The sequence below is a fragment of the Tamandua tetradactyla genome, chromosome 9 (assembly GCF_023851605.1).
Source record: "Tamandua tetradactyla isolate mTamTet1 chromosome 9, mTamTet1.pri, whole genome shotgun sequence".
Lineage (NCBI taxonomy): Eukaryota > Metazoa > Chordata > Mammalia > Pilosa > Myrmecophagidae > Tamandua > Tamandua tetradactyla.
The window spans coordinates 11,191,246-11,210,528 of record NC_135335.1 but is presented as its reverse complement, the minus strand read 5'-3'; the positions used below and the strand labels follow the sequence as shown (position 1 = coordinate 11,210,528).

Here is a 19,283-nt window from a genome sequence, read left to right as displayed (position 1 = left end):
GCCCCCTAGAAAAGCCATGTTTTGATCAAAATCCCATTTCCTAAAGGTGGAGTAGTCCCTATTCAATACTGTATGTTTGAAACTGTAATTGGATCATCTCCCTGGATGATGTGATTTAGTCAAGAGTGGTTGTTAAACTGGATTAGGTGATGACATGTCTCCACCCATTTGGGTGGGTCTTGATTGGTTTATTGGAGTCCCATAAAAGAGGAAACATTTTGGAGAAAGAGAGATTCAGAGAGAGCCAGAGAGAAATGACATAGCCACAAGAGACCACAAGCCAGGGACCTTTGGAAATGAAGGAAAATGTCTCCCGGGAGCTTCATGAACCAGGAAGCCAGGAGAGAAAGCTAGCAGATGATGCTTTGCTCGCCATGTACCCTTCCAGCAGAGAGAAAAACTGTGACTGTGTTCACCATGTGCCTTCTCGGATAAGAGAGAGACTCAGAACTTCATTGGCTTTCTTGAACCAAGGTATCTTTCCCTGGATACCTTTGATTGGACATTTCTATAGACTTGTTTTAATTGGGACATTTTTTCGGCCTTAGAACTGTAAACTAGGAACTCATTAAATTCTCCCTTTTTAAAAGCCATTCTGTTTCTGGTATATTGCACCCTGGCATTTAAAGCTTTTATTTCAAAGAAACAACTACCCTGTTACTGTGATATGTCTGCAGCTCTGACACAAGAGGGGACATGGGTCCATGATGAGGCCTATGGGTCCGGCTGTCGGACATGGCAGGAGAAGGCATCGGGGAGCTGGGTCATGAGCCCAGAGGCCTCTCCCAAATTGCTGATTCCCAAATTTATATCAGAGGCCTCCCTCTCCACTTCTTGGACCCTGAACCGGTCTGGGCTGGTTTTGCAATCTTTGTTTACTAAGTTTCCATTTCCCTGACTCCATGCCATTTTGTATGAAAACAAAACTTAATTTTATTCTTACAGCAGCAACATACATGAGACACCATCTTGACTGAAGAGTGACTTTGCAAATGCCCCGTGTGCTGGTTTGAAAGGAAGTATGCCCCCTAGAAAAGCCATGTTTTGATCAAAATCTCATTTCCTAAAGGTGGAGTAGTCCCTATTCAATATTGTGTGCTTGAAACTGTAATTGGATCAGCTGCTGGGCCCAGTTTAGACCACTGAGTCTGAGGAACCACATGGCCTGGGCTTGGGTTTGTGCTTTTCCAAGCCCTCATCCAGCCATCCAGGGAATGATGGACTCAGGGAGGGCAGCCCCTGGCCCAGTGCTCAGGGCACACATCATCAGCCACACTCTCCAGGATTGTTGCGAGTGGCTGGGGAGAGAAGGTTCCAGAAGGTGCTGTGTGGGCCTCCCTTGCCTCCAAGCAGTGTCGGCACCTTCTCCTTTTCCTTCCATCCCTTTCTCTCATCCCTATGTTACTTCTTCCTTCAGTCTTCATGATAGCCACATTTCCCAGGTGCTTATGGCATCTTGGAACGATGCAAAAGGCCTTTCTTGACTCTTCACTACAACTCTGTGAGGTAGGAGTAATTACCCCTAGTATTACAGATGATGGGTGTGTTCTAGTTTGCTAGCTGCCAGAATGTGATATACCAAAAACAGAAGGGAATTGAATAAGTTACTAGTTTACAGTTCTAAGGCCGAGAAAATGTCCCAGTTAAAATGAATCTATAAAAATGTCCAATCTAAAGCACCAGGGAAAGATACCTTGGTTCAAGAAGGCTGATGATTTCAGGGTTTCTCTCTCTGCTGGAAGGGCACATGCCAAAGCCTGTTAGCTTTCTCTTCCAATTTCTTGTTTCATGAAGCTCGCTGGGAGGCATTTTCCTTCTTCATCTCCAAAGGCTGGTAGACTCTCTGCTTTGTAGTTTTATGGCATTCTGAGGTTTTCTCCAAAATACTTCTTGTTTTATAGGATTCCAATAAACTACTCAAGTCCCAGGTAGAATGGGTGGAGACACGTCCCCACTTAATCAAGTTTAATACCCACACTTGATTGAGTCGCATATCCATGGAGAAAATCTAATTAAAGTTTCCAACAGAGAGTACTGAATAGGGATTAGAAGAAATGGCTGTCTTTCCAAAATGGGATTAGGATTAAAACATGACTTTACTAGGGTACATACATCCTTTCAAACCAGCACAGGATCTGATACTCTGATAAAGGTAACCTATTCACAGAGAAGTGATTTGAATCCAGGTGGCTCGGGCTCCAAGGCCATTAATTTTAATTATTTGAACTAATTTATTGAATTCCACAAGATATATGGGAATACATCCTCCTCATTTACAAACAAACAAAACACCAAAATCCTTATTAGCGTTGAGTCCAAAGTCCCTCTTTCACCACCCTCCCCATTGTGGGCACTGTGGACATTCTCCATGGCTTGGTGTATGTCCTTCCAGGTGATTTTCTATGTGCTTGTGTATATAGATGCACTTCCCTGATGTGGAAAGTATTGTTTTGTGGCTTTGGGTTTGGTTTTAAATCTGGTTCCAAGTACAGTTCATTTAGGAAATACCTGAAGCTTTTCCTGTATTTACTGGTGTTTGGAATAATGCCTTGATTCCTTTGCATCTTCCAAAGATGACTAATGGGTTTCTAAATACCACTATGAATGTATGGATTGTAACCTGTCTGGTGTGTTTCAATCTCTGTGTCGTTATTCTTTTTCATGCTCAAATTGTCTTTTCAGCATCTTTGGTTATGTTGACCCCAGAGTCTTGGGCAGGTTGACTCTGTTATTAAAAATATTTTTGATGAAAAATAACCACACATATACAGTCCATCCATATTATACAGTCAGTGGCTCACAATATCATCACATGGTTGTGTATTATTCACCATGATCATTTTTAGAACATTTGCATCACTCCAGAAAAAAAAGCAAAAAAACCTCATACATCCCATACTCCTTACCTCTCCCTCTCATTGATCCACAATGTTTCAATCGACCTAATCTTTACCCTTTATGTCTCCCTATTATTTACTTATTTTTATCCATGTATCTTTTTTCACTCATCTGTCCATACCCTGGATAAAAGTAGCATCAGGCACAAGGTTTTCACAATCACATAGTCATACTGTAAAAGCTATATGGTTATACAGTCTGCTTCAAGAATCAAGGCTACTGGAAAACAGCTCAACAGTTTCAGGTACTTCCCTCCAGCCACTCCAATACACAATAAACTAAAAAGGGATATCTATAGAATGCATAAGAATAACCTCCAAGATAACCTCCTAACTCTGAAATCTCTCAGCCACTGAGACTTTATTTTGTCTCATTACTCTCTTCCTGCTTTTGGTCAACAAGGCTTTCTCGCTTCTATGATGCTGTGTCCTGGTTCATCCCTGGAAATCATGTCCCACGTAGTGAGGAGGGCAGTGAGTTCACCTGCCACATTGGCTTAGAAAGAAAGGCCACATCTGAGCAATGTGAGAGGTTCTCTCTAGCTCACTGTTGGGCATAAATAGAGGTGGGCTTAGCTTCTTCTTTGCAAGGATAACTTCCATTGGGACAAACACCTAGATTGAGAGTTCAGCCTATTGATTTGGTTGTCCCCAGTGCTTGCAAGAATATCAGGAATTCCCCAGGTTGGGAAGTTTAAGATTTCCTCCTTTCTCCCCAGTCCCTCCAGGGGGCTTTGTAAATATTTTTTTATTTTCTGTTGGGAAGGTTGACTCTTGATCCCCATCATCCAAGGCTTTACTTTCAGCCAGGTCTTTCCACCAGCCTCCAGTCAACTGGCCACTTCGTCGCTCCCAGCTGCAGCTCAACTCCCTGGTCAGGGTGGCCCAGCTCAGCAGGGTGGGGGGAGGAGGAGTGAAAGCTGGCCTCTGAGCATTCCTGAAACAGAGCTCCCTGGGCTCGGGTGTATAGCACGTTCTGGATGTGGCCTGGGCGACAATGCCTCCTGCTCACACAGACTCCCACTGCTGACTCCCAACCGTCCCCTGAGATCCTTTGCCCCAGTGTGGGCTTGGAGCCTGAGTTTGGATGGCCCAAGCCTGGGACAGCCTTTCTGAGATCATTAAGGGCGTACACATTGGAAGCATTCGGTCCGGGTTTCGATCTTGCTCTTCTACTGACCAGGTAAGGATCTTTGGCAAAGAGACTTAACTTCCCTGAGACCCATCTGTCAGATGGAGCAATGAGAGCTGTAACTCCGAGGAGCGATGGATAATGTGGGTCAAGGGTTCGGCACTGTGTCTGGCACCTGGGACTTTGCATGTTGGGGCTCAGGCCCAGGTGTGCAGCCCTTAAGAGACATTTTAGACCCCCTAGGTAATCACACTCACCTGCTCCATTCACAACATATGCTCACACCCAGCTTGGGCCTGCACACTTCACACCCTCCCGGCTGAACCTCATAGACACTCCCTTCATATTCTCCTTACCTCCTCGAGCACATTCTAGCATCCACACACTCGGCAAAGGCTCCACCTGTGTGCTCCCTTTTTCCTGCAGGTGATGAACAGAGGTGAGCTAGACCAAACCAATCCCTCCACGTTGCACCTTCATGACAGCTTCCTGCTCCTCCTATGTCCTGGGGTCCAGGGGTCCTGGAGGAAGGGCCAAGCTCAACACTGGGACCCCAGGTGGATTGATGAAATATTTAGCAGAAACAAAAAGACCCTCCCAACTAAGGTTTCAAAGTAGCTTTATTTCCTCCTACCCCAAAAGTAGATTTTAAGACACCCAGGGAGGGAAAAGAGGAAGATAGGGTGAGGATAATATGGCCGGCAGCCCTGAGAGATCCCCTGTCTTGCTCATCCCAGAACCCAATCGCCTTCCAGAACATTCTGGGGATTCTGGGGGATGCACCCAGAGTAAAGTCTCGGCTCTCCGTGAGGCAGGGGGAGCCGTGCTGGTGGCTTTCCTGTGTCTTGCCAGCTGTCCCACAGCTCCAGGAGTGGGAAAGGGACAGAATGACATCGAAAGGACAACCAGAATCATTCTGCACACACTCAAGTATTCTTGGCCCTCCAGCACAAATCACAGTTAGCTTAAACTTTTCTTGAGCTGAGAAACAGTCTGCGGCATATATATATATATATACCTGCTCTCTAAAGCAATTCAACAATCCTAAAGGAGATTTTGCTGAGCCCAGGAAAAGACAGCTGTCCAGAGATGATGGTTCAACCATTTTATGAGCTTCTTATGAAAATATTACATATATATTTTATTCACACTCTCCCAGAAGCCAGTTCATGGAAGTCAGCCAAGGGGGCAGGGGCTTGGAACTGGCTCAGGATATGTTTACACTTCAAAGCAAATACTCATCTGGTGGGTATCAGCATTTATAACAATCTACATCTCTACATCTGTGTCTCCCTTTTGTTTTTTTTTAATTTTTAAATTTTCTAACCAAAATTTGGAATTTACCAATCTTGCCTTATTTTGGTTTTGTCTTTAATGTTTGTCATCAGGGGTACAATGGTTTTTTTTAGTATCAGTGTTTTTTCTCACCATGGCAGAGAAGAATGGTTGGGTTTCCTTGTATGTTAGTTAATGGATTGGTGAACAAAGCAAACAACTATTCCCTGGATGCTGAGGTCACAAAGATGATAAATCCATTCAGGCCCAGCTCTCAGGGTCCCTGCAGTTCCAGTAGATGAGATGGATTACAAATAAAATAAGCACACAGATCAGTGTTCAGTTGCAACTGAGAAAAGCTCTATGAAATACAGATACATGATGGGCATAGCCCAAATACCCCAAAAGAGTGGAAAAAGGATCAAAGGTGGTAGTAAAGTTATACAGAGAAGGTCGGGTCTAACATTCAGTATGACTGCTGAATCATTATCTTGATATTCCTTTTGATCTCCAGTATCTTAGAGCAGCTAGAAGTAAAAACCTAAAATTGTGGAATTGTAACCCACACCAAACTCTGAAATCTGTTCTACAACTAATTGTTTGGAATGTATTGCTTCTTTGGATATGCACTATTTTTCACCCAAACGAAAGAAAAAAGTTTATGGTGATGATAAATGCACAGCTATTTGATGATATTGTGAACCATTGATTGTACACTTTGGATGATTACATGATAAGTGAATATATAATATATATCAATAAAAAAATTCTTAAAATAAAAAAAAAAGAAAAACAGGTTCCTGGACACTTATGACCCCCAACAGGAGGATTTGACAGACTGGAGCTTGCCTATACCTTGGAAGGGCCTGGAGTCAATTGCCCCTGGACAGGAGACAAATTGGGAAAAAGTGAGCCTTAAAATAGCAAGAAGTGAAAGAGCCTCCCCCTGTCTCTGGGCATCGAGTTGTTGGGCCTGGACTTGGGATAGTACTGCCAGGCCTTCTGACCCAGGGGTAGCCATGAAATAAGTGGACATGGATGCTTTGGGACCCCAAATGGAGGCTGGTATTTCAGCTTTGAATCTGAGCATGATACTTTGGCAGTAGCAATGATAAGTTATTCTCCTTGTTCTTCAATCTTCTGAAAGCCCAGACCTTCTAGGAGAGTCTTAATAGTTACCACCTGGTCTCTACTGTGCTGGGGGGATTAAGGGAAATCCCAGCCATTCCATTCTTGGGAAGGCAGGGCCCCAAGGAGAGTGGCGTCCCTAATCCTGAAACCTGAGGGATGGTAGCTGTGGTGACATCTGCCAGAAGACGGCCCAGTGGAGAGGTCATTCAGCAGGGCCGCTGGTGGTAGAGGTCCTGGGGGGGGACTAGAGTGGGAGATCCAGGGAACCTGGGCATTTCTGAGACCACACCCAGAGCATGCTGGGAGGAGGCAGAGGGATAATCCAAGGTGGTTAATTTTCAGCTGACAACTCAGGGGCAGCGTGAGTCATGCAGTGAGGACACAGGAAGACAGGAGGGCTTCATCTGCAGTCAACCAGCAGTAGAGATGACACCTTGAGTCATATAACAAAAAGCTTTCTAAAAAGGAGGCCAGTTGAAGGAGACCATTGGAAGGGTGTGGGGAGAGGTTTATGTATCCAAAAGGGAATTCAAGCACCAGCTGATGCGACTGTATTGGGAGGTAATGAAGTCTCTTCTTTCTTTGTTTCTGCATGCTGAGACTAAATTAATGACGTGGAGGTCCTTCAATATTGTGTCTATGTAGAATGACAGAAAACTCATCGAGCTTCTGCTCTGTACCAGAAATTGTGCTAAGCACACTCTATACATGATCTCCTCTGGTCCTCACGACACTGTGGAGTGAGTTATTACCCTCATCCTAGAGAGGAAGAAACTGGGGTCTCCGGAGCCCAGACCTTTTCCCAAGGTCACACAGCTAGAAATGGCTAGGAGTCACCAGTCTGCAGGTGTTTCCTTAACGTCACTTTCTTCCTTTTGGTGCAGAAGCTAAAAGAAACAAAAACATAGCAGAAGTCCTTTCTGGAGGGATAGAAACATTTATTGAGCCTTATCACAAGCCAGACCACCCTTTTAGTCAGTGAGAAAAGGAAAACCCAGAGGGAGAGTGCGGGGTGGCAGCCGGGCAGATGGGGGACCGCGGGTGTTTTGTCTCCAGGGCTTTGTTCAACACGATTTTGTGGCTCCTTCTTCAGATTCTCACTGGTTTTGGCGTCTTTTGCCGAGAACCGAGTATCCCAAGACAGCCAGTAATCCCATGACCAAGGCCACACATCCTCCAGTTGCAAAAGTTGTAATCTGCAAAGGAGGGGGTGGGGGATTCTCTGAGGCCCTGCACTCAGGTCCTCAGGGAATTCTCTCCACCCCACCTCAGAGGTAGATCCCAAATACGACAATTTTTAACCCCCTCTGCTGCTAGCCACACTGGGCCAGCTCACCACCCCTCTCTCTTGGATGATTGCAGGAGTCACCTGGCCTCCTGGCATCTGATTTGCCCCATTAGGCTAGTTTTCCCGTGGCAACCCTCTGGGATCCTTTAAAGAAATAAGCTGGCTCGTTTCAGGTCCCTGCTCAAAACCCTCTGCCACAGACTTTCCCTCAGAGTAAACTCCCCTCTCACCTCTGCCCCTTAGACCTCACGTCCTGGAGCCCTACTCCCACCCCACCTGGCCCCACCACTCTGAGCTCCTGCTCTTCTTCTGATCACCCAGCCCTAGCCTGGTCTCCTGGGCTTCCTCTCCTGGTCTGCCTTTTCCCTAGAGGGCCCAGGGGCTGGTCCCCTCCCCCGCCACTGTGCTTTCAGGTCTCTGTTTTGATGTCACCTTACTTGATGAGCTGTCCCTGATTACCCAATCTAAAATGCTCCCTTACCCTGCTTTCCTGTCCTTTGTAGCACTTGTTTCTATAGATACAGCCTAGTCATTGTTTGTTTTATATCTGTCCTCTTCTGCTAAATTTGGGTTCACAGATTTAGCAAATTAAAATGGACACTGGGTGTGTTGGATTGAAACTGCTACGTACCCCAGAAAAGCCAGGTTCTAATCCTGATCCAATCTTGTGGGGCCAGACCCATTTTTGTGGGGGGTTAAACTTTAGATTCTTTCCATGGAGATATGACAGGTCCAGCTGTGGGTGTGACCTTTTGATTAGATGGAGATGTGACTCCGCCCATTCAGGGTGGGTCTTGTTTAGTCTACTAGGGTCCTTTAGGAAACATTTTGGAGAAACCTCAGATGCTGATGCTTTGGAGAACAGCTGCTTCAGAGGTGACGGAGACACAGATGTTTGGAGACACTTGGTTTATCTCCAAACAGACAGAGCAGATGCTTAGGCCTGGGTAAAGCCCAGGAGATATTGCCATGTGCCTGCTCATGAGGTGCTAAGCAAGCCAGAGGTGTGTTCAGAGGAGCTAAGTGAAGGCCCATAGACATTTAGAGAGGAAACCACTGGCATCAAAAACTGGAAGCAACGAACCGGGAATAAGGACCAGCAAGTGCCAGCCATGTGCTCTCCCAGATTGGTCTTCCTTGAGCCAATTATCTTTCTCTGGCTCCCTTAGTTAGGACATATTTATGGACTCAGAACTGTAAACTTGTAACTTATTAAATTCCCTTTTTAAAAATGCCATCCCAGGCATTTTGGGGAGAAGATGGCGGCTTAGTAAGACACGCGGGTCTTAGTTCCCCCTCCAGAACAGCTACTAAAGAAATAGAAACGGTACAGAACAGCTCCCGGAGCCACAACAGAGACCAGAATATACGAACAGAAATGGAAAACTTCATCAAAAACCAAATCAATGAATTGAGGGAGGACATGAAGAAGACATGGGCTGAACAAAAAAAGATATTACAAAAAAAGAAAACTACAGACCAATCTCTCTAATGAATATAGATGCAAAAATCCTCAACAAAATTCTAGCAAATCGAATCCAACAACACATTAAAAGAATTATACATCATGACCAAGTAGGATTCATCCCAGGTATGCAAGGAGGGTTCAACATAAGAAAATCAATTAATGTAATACACCATATCAACAAATCAAAGCAGAAAAATCACATGATCATCTCAATTGATGCAGAGAAGGCATTTGACAAGATTCAACATCCTTTCCTGTTGAAAACACTTCAAAAGATAGGAATACAAGGGAACTTCCTTAAAATGATAGAGGGAATATATGAAAAACCCACAGCTAATATCATCCTCAATGGGGAAAAATTGAAAACTTTCCCCCTAAGATCAGGAACAAGACAAGGATGTCCGTTATCACCACTATTATTCAACATCGTGTTGGAGGTTCTAGCCAGAGCAATTAGACAAGAAAAAGAAATACAAGGCATCAAAATTGGAAAGGAAGAAGTAAAACTATCACTGTTTGCAGACAATATGATACTATACGTCGAAAACCCGGAAAAATCTACAACAAAACTACTAGAGCTAATAAATGAGTACAGCAAAGTAGCAGGTTACAAGATCAACATTCAAAAATCTGTAGCATTTCTATACACCAGCAATAAACAAGCTGAGGGGGAAATCAAGAAATGAATTCCATTTACAATTGCAACTAAAAGAATAAAATACCTAGGAATAAATTTAACTAAAGAGACAAAAAACCTATACAAAAGAAAACTACAAAAAACTGTTAAAAGAAATCACAGAAGACCTAAATAGATGGAAAGGCATACCGTGTTCATGGATTGGAAGACTAAATATAGTTAAGATGTCAAGCCTACCTAAATTGATTTACAGATTCAATGCAATACCAATCAAAATCCCAACAACCTATTTTTCAGAAATAGAAAAACCAATAAGCAAATTTATCTGGAAGGGCAGGGTGCCCCGAATTGCTAAAAGTATCTTGAGGAAAAAAAACGAAGCTGGAGGTCTCATGCTGCCAGACTTTAAGGCATATTATGAAGCCACAGTGGTCAAAACAGCATGGTATTGGCATAAAGATAGATATATCGACCAATGGAATCGAATAGAGTGCTCAGATATAGACCCTCTCATCTATGGACATTTGATCTTTGATAAGGCAGTCAAGCCAACTCACCTGGGACAGAATAGTCTCTTCAATAAATGGTGCCTAGAGAACTGGATATCCATATGCAAAAGAATGAAAGAGGACCTGTATCTCACACCCTATACAAAAGTTAACTCAAATGGATCAAAGATCTAAACATTAGGTCTAAGACCATAAAACAGTTAGAGGAAAATGTAGGGAGATATCTTATGAAACTTACAATTGGAGGCGGTTTTATGGACCTTAAACCAAAAGCAAGAGCACTAAAGAAATAAATAAATGGGAGCTCCTCAAAATTAAACACTTTTGTGCATCAAAGATCTTCATCAAGAAAGTAGAAAGACAGCCTACACAATGGGAGACAATATTTGGAAACGACATATCAGATAAAGGTCTAGTATCCAGAATTTATAAAGAGATGGTTCAACTCAACAACAAAAAGACAGCCAACCCAATTACAAAATGGGAAAAAGACTTGAACAGACACTTCTCAGAAGAGGAAATACAAATGGCCAAAAGGCACATGAAGAGATGCTCAATGTCCCTGGCCATTAGAGAAATGCAAATCAAAACCACAATGAGATATCATCTCACACCCACCAGAATGGCCATTATCAACAAAACAGAAAATGACAAGTGCTGGAGAGGATGTGGAGAAAGAGGCACACTTATCCACTGCTGGTGGGAATGTCAAATGGTGCAACCACTGTGGAAGGCAGTTTGGTTGTTCCTCAAAAAACTGAATATAGAATGCCATAAGACCCAGCAATACCATTGCTAGGTATCTACTCAAAGGACTTAAGGGCAAAGACACAAACGGTCATTTGCACACCAATGTTTATAGCAGCATTATTTACAATTGCAAAGAGATGGAAACAGCCAAAATGTCCATCAACAGACGAGTGGCTAAACAAACTGTGGTATATACATACGATGGAATATTATGCAGCTTTAAGACAGAATAAACTTATGAAGCATGTAATAACATGGATGGACCTAGAGAACATTATGCTGAGTGAGTCTAGCCAAAAACTAAAGGACAAATACTGTATGGTCCCACGATGTGAACCGACATTCGAGAATAAACTTGGAATATGTCATTGGTAACAGAGTCCAGCAGGAGTTAGAAACAGGGTAAGATAATGGGTAATTGGAGCTGAAGGGATATAGACTGTGCAACAGGACTAGATACAAAAACTCAAAAATGGACAGTACAATACTACCTAATTGTAATGTATTTTTGTTAAAACACTGAATGAAACTGCATCTGAGCTATAGTTTTTTGTTTGTTTGTTTGTTTGTGTGTTTTTTAATATATATATATTTTTTATTTTTTATTTTTATTATTATTATTTTTATTTTTTTCTCTATATTATCATTCTATATCTTTTTCTGTTGTTTTGCTAGTTCTTTTCCTAAATCGATGCAAATGTACTAAGAAACAATGATCATACATTTATGTGATGATATTAAGAATTACTGATTGCAGGCGGGCCGCGGTGGCTCAGCGGGCAAGCGTGCTTGCCTGCCATGCTGGAGGACCCCGGTTCGATTCCCGGCCCCAGCCCATGTAAACAACAAACAAACAAAATATAATAAAAACAAGAAAATGTTTAAAGATGTTTCCCTTTCTTCCTCCTTTCCTTCCTTCTATCCTTCCTTCCTTCTCTGTCTTTCTTTAAAAAAAAAAAAAAAAAAAAAAAAAAAAAAAAAAAGAATTACTGATTGCATATGTAGAATGGAAAGATTTCTAAATGTTGTGTTAATTTTTTTAATTAATTAAAAAATAAATAAATAAATAAATAATAGGGGGAACAAATGTTAAAAATAAATTTAGTTTAAAGTGCTAGTGGTAAATGAAAGCGAGGGGTTAGGGGTATGGCATGTATAATCTTTTTTTTCCTGTTATCGTTTTATTTCTTTTTCTGTTGTCTTTTTTATTTTTTTCTAAATTGATGCAAATGTTCTAGAAATGATGAATATGCAACTATGTGATGATATTAAGAATTACTGATTGTATATGTAGAATGGAATGATATCTTAATGTTTTGTCTGTTAATTTTTTTTAATCAATAAAAAAATTTTTTAAAAAATGCCATCCCAAAAATAAAGAAATAAATACATAACAAATAAAAGCCATTCCACTTCTGCTATATTGCTTTCCAGCAATATTAGCAAACTAATACACCCAGTTACATTTGAACTTCTGATAATCAGTGAATGCTTACTTAACACCCCATATATATGTGCTAAAGAAGTATTCATTGCCTATCTGAAATCGAAATTTCCCTGGGTTCTGTGTCTTGTATGGCTCTCCCCCACTAAATGTCAGTGCCTTTGAAGGTGGGACTCTTGACTGTTTTGTTCATAGATGGAGGCTGTGCGCCTTCCTGGTGAAAAGAATGGACTTCATCAGTATTTGTTGAATGTGTGGAGGGGGCAGGAGGGACAGTAGTCCTCCCATTTCTGAGCTATGGTCAGGTTGGCTCAGGCTCCAAGGGACGCGGGGCTGAGCCTGACCCTCCGGTAGCTTGTGGGTATGTCAGCTTTGGGGGCTCCGGGAAGTGGACGGAGAGGCAGGGTTCTCCTGCTAACGCAGCGGGCCGGCCCCACCCCCAGGTGAGTTCTGGGGTGCTGGGCATTAATGTGGGAAGCAGAGAAGCAGAACAGGTGGTGGTCACAACCCACAGGTGGGAGCCCTCCAGGACCTTCCAGAAACAACCCAAGAAGACTGTGATGGGGCAGGGTGAAGAAGTTCTGTCGGATCCCACATGATAACCAATGTAGGCCCATCAGCCCTGAGTTTCCCTGGCCCTGGGTACACTCGGGGGATGTGGGAGACCTGTCCTGGTCCTGGCTTGGCTCAGAATCTCCAGCCACCCACAGGGCCTCCCAGGAGTTGCTTTGGGGGCTGGGCTTGGACACATAGAACCCAGGGGGTCAGAGGCCCAGAGGGAAAGCTACCAGGCCGACCCCATCTACATCCCACATTAGATATAGAGTTGGGATTTGAGCTCAGGTGACCTGTGCCCCCTTGTCCACGGGTCTGTAAGCGCCCACGTCACATCATCCTAACACATTTCTCTACCAGATGGTTCTCACTTCTGGCTACACAGCCCAGTCTCCCGGGGAGCTGGGAGAAGACACTCCATCCACATGAAGCAGAACTGCGGAGGGAAGGAAGATCTCCCCACAGAGAGCCTTACCTGCCTGCACTTGGGAACGCCATACCTCAGGTCGGTGACAAAGTGTTCACAGTTTTTGCTCACAATATTGTATGGCATCTCCTCACCAATCCTCTCCTTTGCAGCATTGAGGATCACCTCGACAGGCAGAGGGATGTATTTGTTGTCCAAGAGGTTGTTGATCTGGTAGTGGCAGCCCCCCACCACGTCCTCCAGGGGCTCCCGTTTCACCACTGCCCTGTTGCATAGCACGGAGAAGATGCTGGAGAAGCCAGCCCCGGGGCATTCACCTGGAAATCACAGAGGCCACAGGGAGGGGTGAGGAGGGGAGAGAGAGAGAAGGGCCCTGGATAAGAAAGAAGGATGAAAGGACTCCACTACTAACGTTGGCTGCTTATCCTTTTACCAGTGCGACTGGAAGAGTCACAGATGTCGCTTTCTTACTGTAATGAGATGTTGTAAAGATCTTTCCACATTGAGAAGTGACATGATTCTCAAAGGGTGCCATCGTATTCCATTGCATGTGTGTGCATGATTTATCTGATTTGTTATTGGGTATCTAAGTTTCTGAAAAATATCATCTTTGTCCCACTGGGGAAATTTAGCAAGGGATCAAATTTGTTTTAGTACCTACTGTTTTTTCATGTTTTATCTAATTTAATTCTCTTTCTACCCTTCAAGGTAGAAATCATCATCTCTGTTTTACAGAACCAGTATTAGGAACAGTGAGTTTCCAACCTAGGCCCTTTGCCCTGAAAAATGGTGTAGCCAGGGGTTGAAACTGTTTCTTTTAAGCTGCAGAGGTTAAATTCTTTCCACTGCACTGAGCTGAGCCTTCAGGGGTCCTTTGCAAAACTGTCTCGTGTCCCATGATCTGGGCACAGAAGTTCCTAAGTAGGCCATCAGGCAATGACATCCAAATGCCATTCTAGAGTTTGTCTGTCCAGGCTATTATTCATTTTTAGAGGAACAGTCGCTAATGAGTACTATAATTAAGCATGCTTTTTTTGTGTATTTCTAATCACAAAGCTGATAGTTGCCCTTAGAATCCTCTTAAGAAAATCCTCCTGGGAAAAGTGATTCAAACCCTGGAAATGAGGCACAAAAGGACCATGTGAGTCTTACTTTCATTCATTTTCTTACAAGTCCTGTAAGAGTCATTTGGATTAAGTGGGATGATTTACCAGTTACCATGAATTCAGATTTTTTTTTATTTTTAATTAAATAATTCTCTTGCATGGGCAGGCAACGAGAATCGAAGCCGGGTCTCCGGCAGATTAAGATGTTTTTATAACTCTATTTGGGTAAATAATAAACTGCAAAGATCTGATAACATGTGAAAGTATTTTTCTGATAGTGATGATGATTTTTTTTTTCTTTTTTGCCTTGTAGCAATGCAAATATTTGACAGAGAAGAGAAAACCAAGGGTGCCATTGAGCCTTGGAATAATCACCAGGTTTGCATCTAATGCTGCATTCTCTTGCCAGCATTCTGTTTTTTCTTCTTTGCTCTTTCATTTTCTATACATACATCCACTTCCTGCATTCTCTTTTGCCCTGGCTTGTGGTTTCCTACTGTTTCTGTAAACAATAAGTTAAATAAATTGTTGGTTTGGGTTAACTATGCATTTGCATGATTTTTCAATCTTTTTTTTGTTGTTGTTGTTAATCTTAAACCCATAAAGCTGCTTCTCATTGCAGAGAATTAAATATTGTTCGATGCAATCATATAGGTACAAAGGAACTTCCACTGAGAAACTTTCTTTTTAGGAACGTAAATGTTGAGAAACTCTCAGACTCAGCAAGTCCAGGGGAAACTGGCTTTGAACTGGGGGAGAGAAGAAGGCAGCAGCAACCCAGCTTCCCTGCAGGAGGTCCCCAGCCTCTCCCTGTTTCTCTCAGGACCAGCCGGAACCCTCTGTGCTTCCTGCCAAGTCCAGGGAGACCCCTGTCCCCTTCAGGTGTCCCTTGCTCAGTGCTGTCTTTCAAAGTTCTCCTTATAATAACCAATATAGGGTGATGCTATGCCCAGCAGCCCTTACTTGGAGGAGCCAGGTGGATCACGAAGCCATCCCCCACGTAGATGGCCCAATGCTCATAGCCCAGGCGGAAAATCTCAATCAGGTCTCCAGGCTGGGGCTCGCGGAGTGCCTGCAACAGAAACACCAGGGCCAGTGAGGGCAGTCTTCTAGGCCCTGTGGGAGACCCCTGCTTGGGGAGCTGCTGCTGGGCTGAGATTCCTCTGCTGATGCTCGTTGCCTGGGGAGAACACTGGGTAGGCACGAGACCCTGACACCCCCCAACCCCCATCGCCTCGGGATCCTCAGCCCAGCCAACACTCTTAAGAGACTCTCCCTGGGGCAAAGGGCACCAGGAGCTGGAAACCTGGAAAAAAGTGACCCTCATGGAATGTGGGAGAGGAGGTTTCTCCAGGACGAGTGCATGCTATTCACATGGGTGTGTGTGTGTGCTCAGGAGTGAGAAAGGCATGGATGGCGATGGGGGTGGCGCAGGGGCTCTGAGCATTGACACATGGGCTGCGCGCTCAGGCCCCTTCTCCCAGGACAGGTGTGGCCCGAGCAGAATCAGTTAGTGGAGTCTCGGGTTTCTCAAAGCCTCAACCCGTCCTCCAGCCCTGCGGTTGTTTGCGGCCATGGGAGGCACTTTTTTGTCCTCAGACTCTCCCCCTGCCCAGCCCGTGGGGCTGCCGACCTGAGAGACAGGAGCTGGCAGCATCTCAGTGAGCGTCCCAAGGGACTCCCAGCTTCCAGCCATGGGGTGGGCTCCAGGCACAGAGTGCTTTTCCGACATAATTGCCATCATCACTCCAAGCCCCAGGAGACAGGACTTGCCCCAGGGCACTGGGCCAGGAGAGGCTGAGCTGGCTCTCCTCTCGCCTCCTTCCCCTCCCAGCTTCCCGACCTCTGATTTGTACCCTTTCTCAGTGAGTGACAACCACCTGCCAGGCTGCGCAGTCGGAACCCAAGGGTCCCACTGAACTCTCCTTCCTGCCCATGTCCAGTCATTAGTCCCAGCAATGCCAACTCAGGGTGTTTCTTGGAACTCATTTCCTCATCCCATCTCCTTTCCACTGACTGGGTCGAGGGGTTCCCAGCCCTCACTTCCGTGACTGCCACGGCCACCCCACTGGCCTCCCTGCCTCCTGTCCCGGCCCCCACACCTCCAGTCTCCCCGGTGCCCAGACTGGCCTTCCCAAAAGGGTGGTTTCTTCCCCCCCCATAGTGCTCTCTCTTGGTTCTGCTCCTCTACACATCTGGTTCTTTCTGCCTCCCACCACCGTCCCCACAACCACTCTTCTTCTCCCTCCTCTTGGAAACCTCTCCCCTGGGCAGCTGTCCTGGCAGCTCCAGCCTGGCTCGCCAGCCCTCGCTGGGTCCCTGGCTCCTTCAGAACCTCCACTTCTCCTTGCTGGGATGACGAGGGGTCTACAGTTTCCTGCCACCATCTATGCTCGTCCTTGGGACTTAGTGCTCCATTCAGGATGGGATCCTGCCAGCTTGTCCCTCTCACCCTGAATCTGAGGATTCAGCAAAAGGCCTGGCATGTAAGGGGCAAAGATACAAACAGCCTTAGAGGAGAGGTGGGGCTCAGTGGTGCCAGGACTTCTGCCAGGTTCTTATTCTCATCTCAAGGCTGCAGCATCAGCCAGGGCTCAGCAGGGCTCAGAGGTGAAATGCAATTTATAAAGAGGGAGAAAGGGACATGCAAGTGAGAGGAGGAGGAAAGAGCCATTTGAGGCTATGAAGGGATGGAATCTCAGCTAGCGACAGAGGCAGGCAAGGTGGGAACCTGCCCACTTTCCCCAGATCGGGGTTTGGCTCCCTCCGTAGGCCCCTATCTGGAGCTGGACCCCCTGGCTCAAGCAAACAGTTCGCATCATGCAACGCCCCCTCTTACTACCCCACCCCCACTCCCTGGCTGTGTGCCTGACTCAGAGAAGAAGCAGATGTGACCCAAAGACCTTGCTATCTTGCAAGGTCATTTTTTTTTTAATTTAAGCAAACAAACAATACCCTTAGAACCACTAAAAATGGATATCTTAGTTTGCTTAACCATAGCCATATTTAAATAAAGTATCCATATAATCATCACATGAACCAATTTAAAATGAAGGCAACCAGGCTGTATTGTTATAGTAATGACATATACTATTAAATATTTTCCTTATTTCAGGAAAATACGAAGTTCACCCCAGCCACCCAAGGCCCAGGCCTTTCGTCCTTCCATCATGCTGATCCTGTGTCCACAGTGGTTCCCTGCATGGCCCAATATGGCTGCAGCAGCCTCAAGAAAATCACATTTTCAATTCAATTTCCATGTAAATTATAAAAATATTTGTATCTTCATATCAAAAAATATGAAGATACAAATATTTTTATAATTTACATGGAAATCTTATTAACCACCTAAAATAGATGTCTTGATTAGCTTATCCATAGGCACATTAAAAAGAAAAATCTGGGCGGGCCACGGTGGCTCAGCAGGTAAGAGTGCTTGCCTGCCATGCCCGAGGACCCGGGTTCATTTTCCGGTGCCTGCCCATGTAAAAAAAAAAAAAAAAGAAAAATCTAAGTAATCATTGTAAAGCCTGCTTGTACAATATGTCTCATAAACTGTAGGAGCCAAGGGTTAAAACAAGATCTGTAGAATTTGTTGGGAGGAGCTGGCCTCAGGGTGGTGGCAGTAAACTGTGGAGATTGTTATGTAGAGCAGTCTGGAAGGGAAAGAATGTTTACCCCAAATGGTTATGTTAAGTATGAAGGAAGAGAACACTGAAAGATAAGCTCTCTGTTCCCTCAAGAAATGCATGCATGCCTTTTGTCACCCTGCAGTATTTAACTAGGATCTGGATAAGAATAAAGTTATCTGTTGTTTGTTAAAGTTAAGCTTCAAACCCCCTGAGCCCATCTGTGTCTTTCTTTCTTTCTCGTCATTCCTTAATATCCTTCGAGCTCCATTTCAATAGGAAGCAACAAGAAACCAATTTAAAATTAAAACAAAGATGGAAAAAAAATCTACAAATACAGATATCAGAGTTACTAGAATTCTAAATATTAAACAATATCTTAAATACCATTTGATTAACCATCAAAACTGTGTGTGTTCTCAAAATATCAAGTAAAAAGTTGTTACAAATATCAACTTTTGCAACGTCTTTTAAACAAGTTATGGTGAAAGCTTCCAAAAGAGTCCCTGATAGAAAGTCCTGTCGGAACTTACCGAAGTCATCTTGGAGCCAGTGCGTGGTGGTTCCTTCTCTACTGCTCACGAGCCAGCTTTATACCAAAGTGGAGAATTTCACTTTCAGTTTCCTTCTGACACTTCTGAGAAAGAAAATGTTTTAAAGGAAGCTACTTGCTGTAAATGCAAAGGCTCTTGATTACCTTCATTCATATATGGAATCACTGGTGCCTGGAAGCCCCCTGACAGCAGTGAGAGTGGGAAGAGAGCCCCCACCTTCCTGCCCCTGCTTGGGAAAACCCAGGTCTCTTCCAACAAGAATCCTGGCAGCTGTTTCCATCCCGGAAAAGACAGTGTTCAGCGGCAGAGAGATGCTGATCCCCCTTTCCCACCCTCAGACGACATTTTCATCTGTCAGTATTGGAAATATTGGGCTAGAGGGCTCAGGGGGCAGAGCAGATGAGAGCTGGAACCCATGAGAAAAGACTGCAAGTGGCAGGTGCCTTAGCCTAGAGAGGCTTGGGCCCTGTTAGGATGCATT

The 19,283-nt window shown here is 44.5% G+C and overlaps 1 protein-coding gene across 1 annotated transcript; it reads right to left on the bottom strand.

Annotated features, from left to right (window-relative positions):
- Positions 1 to 7,352: 7,352 nt before the first annotated feature.
- On the bottom strand, positions 7,353 to 18,938 carry PLAAT4 (phospholipase A and acyltransferase 4). Its single transcript, XM_077115919.1, has 4 exons — positions 18,782 to 18,938; positions 15,583 to 15,691; positions 13,562 to 13,830; positions 7,353 to 7,631 (listed from the first exon to the last, which is right to left on the bottom strand). The coding sequence occupies exons 1-4, from the start codon at positions 18,788 to 18,790 to the stop codon at positions 7,533 to 7,535; spliced, it is 486 nt and encodes a 161-aa protein (XP_076972034.1). The 5' UTR covers positions 18,791 to 18,938; the 3' UTR covers positions 7,353 to 7,532.
- Between the last annotated feature and the right edge of the window lie 345 nt (positions 18,939 to 19,283).